This window comes from Etheostoma cragini, unplaced genomic scaffold (genome assembly GCF_013103735.1).
Source record: "Etheostoma cragini isolate CJK2018 unplaced genomic scaffold, CSU_Ecrag_1.0 ScbMSFa_1773, whole genome shotgun sequence".
NCBI classification, from domain to species: Eukaryota; Metazoa; Chordata; class Actinopteri; order Perciformes; family Percidae; genus Etheostoma; species Etheostoma cragini.
The window spans coordinates 2049-9609 of record NW_023265862.1 but is presented as its reverse complement, the minus strand read 5'-3'; the positions used below and the strand labels follow the sequence as shown (position 1 = coordinate 9609).

Sequence of the window (7561 nt, the reverse complement as noted above, 5' to 3'; positions counted from 1 at the left end):
TAGGAGGACGTGTCACTCTGTTGTAAATATAAAAAAGAGATAGGAGAGGAGGATGTATCACTCTGTTGTAAATATAAAACAGAGATAGGAGTAGGAGGACGTGTCACTCTGTTGAAAATATAAAAACATGATGTAGGATATAAACCAGAGATAGGAGGACGTGTCACTCTGTTGTAAATATAAAAAAGAGATAGGAGAGGAGGATGTATCACTCTGTTGTAAATATAAACCAGAGATAGGAGAAGGAGGACGTGTCACTCTGTTGTAAATATAAACCAGAGATAGGAGAAGGAGGACGTGTCTCTCTGTTGTAAATATAAACCAGAGATAGGAGAAGGAGGACGTGTCACTCTGTTGTAAATATAAAACCAGAGACTTCACTTCTTGAAGAACTTCTTGTTGAGGAGGAAGATGAGCAGGTTGACGTTGATCTTTGCTTTATCGAACATCTTCATCACGGCCACGCCCTCGTACTGCAGCTGCAGCAGATCCTGGAACACACATTACACACACGTGTTACACACACACACACCATACACACTATACACACACGTAAAACACACACGTTACCCACATGCTACGCTCTCATTGTTAGCTCCTACCTGGTATTTGAGCGGGAACTCTTCCATCTCGATGCCGAGGAATCGAGCTTTGACGTTGAACGTCCCGTTCTGCGCTCCGGGGACGATGTCGAACACGACGTTCTTAAACCTGGGACATGATGACATCAGCAGCGACACAGTGACATCAGCAGCGACACGATGACATCAGCAGCGACATGATGACATCAGCAGCGACACAATGACATCAGCAGCGACATGATGACATCAGCAGCGACACAATGACATCAGCAGCGACACGACACGTCTTAGAGTTACACCACAAACTAAGTTAATCTCTGTGTCTGTCTATGTGTGTGTTTATGTGTCTCTGTGTGTGTGTGTATGTGTCCCTCTGTGTGTGTGTCTCTCTGTGTATGTCTGTGTGTGTCTCTGTGTATGTATCCCTCTGTGTGTGTCTCTGTGTGTGTGTGTGTGTGTCTCTCACTGAGCAGGGGGCAGGTCCTGTATCTCCAGTAGAACTCCTTTCTCCTGCAGCCGGGCGGCGCTGTAGCTCAGAGCAGGAAGCTTCTTCTTATTGGTCGATTTACTGAAACACAGCCAATCACAACATGAGACCTCTGTCTGTCTGTCTGTCTGTCTGTGTGTGTGTGTGTGTGTGTGTGTGTGTGTGTGTGTGTGTGTGGGTGTGTCTGAGTGTGGTACCTGCGTTGCCCCAGCTGGTCCAGACAGGAAGTGATGTAATGTCTGTAGTAGTCCACCTGCTCGCTGTGGAAGCTGCTCTTGTCCTGCAGGCAGCGGAGAGTCTGACGCAGCTTCCGAAGCTCCGCCCCCCGCCGCTGGCGGTGCACGCGCTGCTGACGGATGTCCTGAGGATCATCATCATTATATATTTCATATATTATATTATATTATTATTACATCTTTATTTTACACCTTAATTCTCAAAAAAAGTGATCAGTGTCTGTCTGTGTTTGTGTGTGTATATATGTGTGTCTGTGTGTGTGTGTGTTTGTAACCTTGGCGATCATCTGCAGGATGTGGTCGTCGGCGTTGGGGGGTCTCAGGACTCCGAGTCCCTCCAGACGACGAAGACATCTCAGGATCTTTCTCTTCTTCTCCTCCAATCTCAGGTTGCCGTTGGCGACCAGCGACTCGTTCCTCTTCATCTTGCTCGGCGTGCGAGCGTCCTGCTGAGCTCGCCGCCGCATCAGCCAATCATGACACGCTTCCTGTGGAGGGGACACAGAAGATAAGTCTCCGTCCACGTGTCCATCTAATGATCTGGAGCTGGTAAAACCTCCTGAGAACAAATCTGGTGAAAGTGTGTTTATATCACATGACAACATCACATGATCTCTATGGGACAACATCACATGATCACTATGGGACAACATCACATGATCACTATGGGACAACATCACATGATCACTATGGGACAACATCACATGATCACTATGGGACAACATCACATGATCTCTATGGGACAACATCACATGATCACTATGGGACAACATCACATGATCACTATGGGACAACATCACATGATCTCTATGGGACAACATCACATGATCACTAAGGGACAACACCACATGATCACTATGGGACAACATCACATGATCACTATGGGACAACATCACATGATCACTATGGGACAACATCACATGATCACTATGGGTTGTTTACCTGCTGAGTCACCAGGAACTGTGTGTGTGTCTCTGTGCGTGTGCGTCTCTGTGCGTGAGTGTGTGTGTACCTGGTCATGTGACCCAGAGGCTCTGAGAATGTCTCTCAGAGAGTCACCTGACTGCGTCCTGATCACATCGATGATCAGCTGCTTTGTGCTGAAAAGAAGAAAAAAAAAAGAATCAACAAAGCTAAGCTAACACGCTAACATGCTAAGCTACCTACTCTCTTTTCATTTGAATGCTTCTCGCTCACTTCTCTGCTTTACCTACCATGCTAGAGAGCTAACAGGCTACAATGCTAAGCTACCTGAGCAGCAGTCCTCTGGCGTCTGGTTTGTCCTCCGACTCGCTAAAGATGTCAAACTTGTTGGTGAGAGTGAGAGAAACCTCAGATCCTGGATCTGCTGCCGAGGACGAGTCTCCTGAGGAGCAGAAAGCTAGTGTTAGCCTGTTAGCTCAGAGAGCTAACCAAGGGAACCGCTGTAGCTAGCGTTAGCCTGTTAGCACGGCGTCACCACCAAGGGCACAGGTTTAAAGTGGTAAAGTGTAATATTAGTTGTAGTATTAGTGGTAGTTGTAGTATTGGCTGTAGTACCAGTGATTCCCTGCATGGTGTAGTATTAGTAGTAGTAGTAGTATTAGTAGTAGATGTAGTATTAGTAGTAGTTGTAGTAATAGTAGTAGTTGTAGTACCGGTGAGCTCCTGCAGGGTGTAGTATTAGTAGTAGTATTAGTAGTAGTTGTAGTACCGGTGAGCTCCTGCAGGCTGGGGACTGATCCGAGGTCGTTGAGCAGCAGCCTGAGAGGATCGGAGGGGTCGGGACACAAAACCTCCTGGTGATCCAACAACAACTACACAGACACACACAGACACACACACACACACAACTGATTAATTTGTTATTGCCACTCTTCATTCCAACCCCAACCGGCCCGTCAGACACCGCCTACCAAGAGCCTGGGTCTGGGTCTGGGTCTGAGACTGGGTCTGGGTCTGACCGAGGTTTTAGGTTTTCCTAAAAGGAAGTTTTTCCTCTCCACTGTGGCCCTGTTGCTGCTCTGGAGGAGACTACTAGAACTGTTGGGTTGGGTGTGGTCTATCTGTATAGTGTATTGAGATAACTCTAGTTATGAATTGATACTATAAATAAAATTGAATTGAATTAATTTCATTATCGATTCATCTTTTGACTATTTCTAGATTTCTGGCCAATTTCTAATCGTTTTTGTCTTTACCTGTGTGTGTGTGTGTGTGTGTGTGCGTGTACTGACTGTGTGTGTGTGTGTGTGTGTGTGTGTGTACTGACTGTGTGTGTGTGTGTGTGCTTGTTTGTGTGTGTGTGTGTGTCAAATCAGTCAAATCAGCTGCTCTTGGACGTCCCTAGATCAAAGCTAAAAAATAAGGGCGATAGAGCCTTTGCAGTGGGCGCCCCCACCCTATGGAACAACCTCCCCATGCATATTAAAGCGGCACAGTCCTTACAAACATTTAAATCACTGCTTAAGACGCACCTGTTTGCTGTGGCTTTTAACCCTCGTTAACCTGGATTGAGATATTTTAAAGTGTTGTTTGTCTCCCTGTGATGTATTTTGGTTGCAGTGGTTTTTTTTACACTTGTTATTTATGTATTTGATACCAACCCTGTTCAGCACTTTGGTAAACTGCTGTTGTTTTTAAATGTGCTATAGAAATAAAATTGACATTGACATTGACATTGTGTGTGTGTGTGTGTGTACTGACTGTGTGTGTGTGTGTACTGACTGTGTGTGTGTGTGCTTGTGTGTGTGTGTACTGACTGTGTGTGTGTTGAGCAGCTCGCTGACAGACATGTAGACGACCGGCTTGTTGACGATGAGCAGCTCTGAGTATTCGTCCATGTTGAATCTGTCTTCTGGTTCAGGGACGTCACACACCCCCCCCAGGAACTTCCTGTTAGCACGACATCACCATGACATCACACACCCCACAACAGCACCATGACATCACACACACCCCACCCAGGAACTTCTTGTTAGCATGACATCACCATGTCTCAGTTACCTGAGCCATCTATGGCATCACCGTGACGTTACCTGAACCGGCGGTGCGTCTGGCTGATGTACTGGTTTAGGGCCCTGACGTGGTACCCGTCCCCGTGGAAGTGCTTGTTGGCGGCGGCGTGCTGCAGCGTGCGGGCGATGGAGCCCAGGATATGGCGCTGCTCCGGCTGCAGGGCCGAGCCCGCCGAGCGGTCCACCACGTCAAAGCCGTCCGGTGCCACGACGGCCGGGTTCATGTAGCGGTAGTAGACCAGGTTCCCCACGATCTGAGGACAGGAAACTGAACTCTAAACCATGTACTGACTAGAGAGGGTACAACTGACCTCTAGGGGTACAACTGGCCTGGAGGGTACAACTGGACTGTAGGGTGCAACTGGCCTCAAGGGGTACAACTGGCCTGGAGGGTACAACTGGACTGTAGGGTACAACTGGCCTGGAGGGTACAACTGGCCTCTAGGGGTACAACTGGCCTGGAGGGTACAACTGACCTCTAGGGGTACAACTGGCCTGGAGGGTACAACTTGCCTGTAGGCCTGGCCTGTAGGTTACAAGTTTCTAGCTCGGTCTAAATCCTGGATCACACCCTGGTTTCTCTCTAGGTCTAAATCCTGGATCTCACTCTGTTTTCTGGCTGTATCTAAATCCTGGATCTCAACTGGTTTCTGGCCATATTTAAATCCTGGATCTCACCAGGTTTCTGGCCATATTTAAATCCTGGATCTCACTCTGTTTTCTGGCTGGATCTAAATCCTGGATCTCAACTGGTTTCTGGCCATATTTAAATCCTGGATCTCAACTGGTTTCTGGCTGGATCTAAATCCTGGATCTCAACTGGTTTCTGGCCATATTTAAATCCTGGATCTCACCAGGTTTCTGGCCATATTTAAATCCTGGATCTCACCTGGTTTCTGGCTGGTTCTAAATCCTGGATCTCACCAGGTTTCTGGCTGGTTCTAAATCCTGGATCTCACCAGGTTTCTGGCTGGGTCTAGATCCTGGATCTCACCTTATAGAGTTCCTCCTCGCTGGCGTCAGGAAACTTTGCTTTCAGAGCGTCTCTGAGCACCTTCGCCGTGTAGCGCAACCCGTACCTGCAACAGACACACAACACACAACGCTGTGACAACACTGCCACAGACACACAATGCTTTGACAACACTGCAACAGACAGACAACGCTGTGACAACACTGCAACAGACACACAGCGCTGTGACAACAGTGCCACAGACACACAATGCTTTGACAACACTCCAACACACACACAAAGCTGTGACAACACTGCCACAGACACACAATGCTTTGACAACACTCCAACACACACACAAAGCTGTGACAACACTGGAACAGACACACAACGCTGTGACAACACTGCAACAGACACACCATGCTGTTATGACACTGCAACAGACACACAACGCTGTGACAACACTGCAACAGACACACAACACACACCGCTGTGACAACACTGCAACAGACACACCATGCTGTTATGACACTGCAACAGACACACAACACACACCGCTGTGACAACACTGCAACAGACACACCATGCTGTTATGACACTGCAACAGACACACAACGCTGTGACAACACTGCAACAGACACACAACGCTGTGACAACACTGCAACAGACACACAATGGGTGGAGACGTACGGCAGTCTGTGCAGGTTGGAGGTGATGGCGTTGAGGACGCGGTCTGTCAGGTTCTTGAGGTTGATGATGGCGATGTCGATGCGTCTCTGGACTTCAGGGTGACTCAGAGCGTCGGCGGGGGAGACCTCGTAGGGCAGAGAGCTGGGGGGAACAACCGGAGGGGGGGGCAACAACATGTCAACATGCCCGAAATCCCATTACCACATAATCACTATTTGCGTGTATAGAGCAGCACATCTCCACCAGACTCTATTTAAATAATCACTACTTTTAGCATGTATAGAGCAGCATATCTCTACATGTAAATGGGTGAATTAAGAGTTTATTCCAAACAGACCAGAGTGGTGATTGTTGGAACAGTGGAAAGAGGAACCAAAACGGCTTTTGGTAGTTTATTTAGTTTCTGTCCCAGGACTCAACCTTAAGGCTTGTCCGGGGAAATGTACTTGCACCACTGGACAAGTTAAAATGCAATCAAAATAAAATGCCATGTTGCGTCACGTTATGTGCCACATTCGGTCTATGGTGATTATATACATGGAGTCTGTTGGGTAAAGTAGTGATTATATACACGGAGTCTGGTGTGTCAGATAGATGGGTTTCTTTTCTGACCTTTTGTGTCCGGTCTGCGTCTCGGTCTGATTGATCCAAGTTTTATAGACGTCCACCGGGTCCGTCCGGATGCTGAGCGTGCGGTCCAGCAGGACGTCCTGCAGAGCCGGACCCAGGGACTCCCGCAAGGAGTTCTGACCGTGAGCGTGGCGGTAGAAGTTCACCAGCATCTTGATGACGGTGGGGTTCCCGGTGACGACGTCCTGAGGCTGCTCCACCTTCTCCCTGGCAACAGAAGAGACACGTTACTACAAGGTCACAAACAGGGTGCAGGAAGTCCCGCCCCTTCCTGTGTCCACCTTATGTATGTCTGTGTGTGTGTGTGTGTGTGTGTATGTACCTGATCTCCTGTGTGAGTGCGGTGGTGAACAGCTGCAGCAGCAGGAAGCCCTCCCTGCTGTCTGAGCCGTAGTTAAACAGACTGAACACCAACATCTCCATGAAGCTGGTGGAGCGACTCTGAGGCATCAGGAAGATCAGCTGGGCCAGGTACACAGGCTGGGTCTATACACACACACACACACACACACACACACACACACACACACACACACACACACACACACACACACACACACGCCATGCCAGCATGTTTGTGTGTCCCTGCAGCAGGTATAACAGGCGCTGGTAGGCCTCTAGTCTCTCTCTGTGTGTATATCTCTGTGTGATTGTGTGGTTGTGTGTGTTTGTGTATCTGTGTGTATGTGTGTACCTGCAGCAGGTAGAACAGGTGCTGGTAGGCCTCCAGTCTCTCTCTCCTCTCTCGGCTCAGAGCTTTCAGTCCTTTGCTCCTCTCCACGTCCATCATGTCCGACAGCTGCTCCTTGTTCTTCTTAGTCAGCTTCTTACAGTGAGACACCACTTCCTGTGAGACAGAGACAGAGAGACAGAGAGAGACAGAGATACAGACAGACAGAGAGAGACAGACAGAGACAGGTAAGTTGTCACCTGTGTTTTAGCAGTAGAACAGGTGAGAGGTTACCTGTGTTTTAGTAGGACAGGTGAGA

At 48.4% G+C, this 7561-nt stretch overlaps 1 protein-coding gene across 1 annotated transcript in view; it reads right to left on the bottom strand.

Annotated features, from left to right (window-relative positions):
* Window positions 1–26: 26 nt before the first annotated feature.
* LOC117940136 (ras GTPase-activating-like protein IQGAP3) overlaps window positions 27–7561 on the bottom strand; it is a 9371-nt gene continuing 1836 nt past the window's right edge. The window contains exons 5-19 of the mRNA XM_034865514.1: window positions 7267–7419; window positions 6895–7058; window positions 6555–6779; window positions 5943–6083; window positions 5295–5379; window positions 4322–4554; window positions 4046–4178; window positions 2998–3100; window positions 2556–2670; window positions 2317–2404; window positions 1580–1792; window positions 1266–1429; window positions 1048–1149; window positions 603–711; window positions 27–491 (exon numbers count right to left, since the gene is read on the bottom strand). Of these exons, the coding sequence (XP_034721405.1) occupies window positions 378–491; window positions 603–711; window positions 1048–1149; window positions 1266–1429; window positions 1580–1792; window positions 2317–2404; window positions 2556–2670; window positions 2998–3100; window positions 4046–4178; window positions 4322–4554; window positions 5295–5379; window positions 5943–6083; window positions 6555–6779; window positions 6895–7058; window positions 7267–7419 (2142 nt within the window). The 3' untranslated portion in view covers window positions 27–377. The remainder of the gene's footprint in view (window positions 492–602; window positions 712–1047; window positions 1150–1265; window positions 1430–1579; window positions 1793–2316; window positions 2405–2555; window positions 2671–2997; window positions 3101–4045; window positions 4179–4321; window positions 4555–5294; window positions 5380–5942; window positions 6084–6554; window positions 6780–6894; window positions 7059–7266; window positions 7420–7561) is intronic.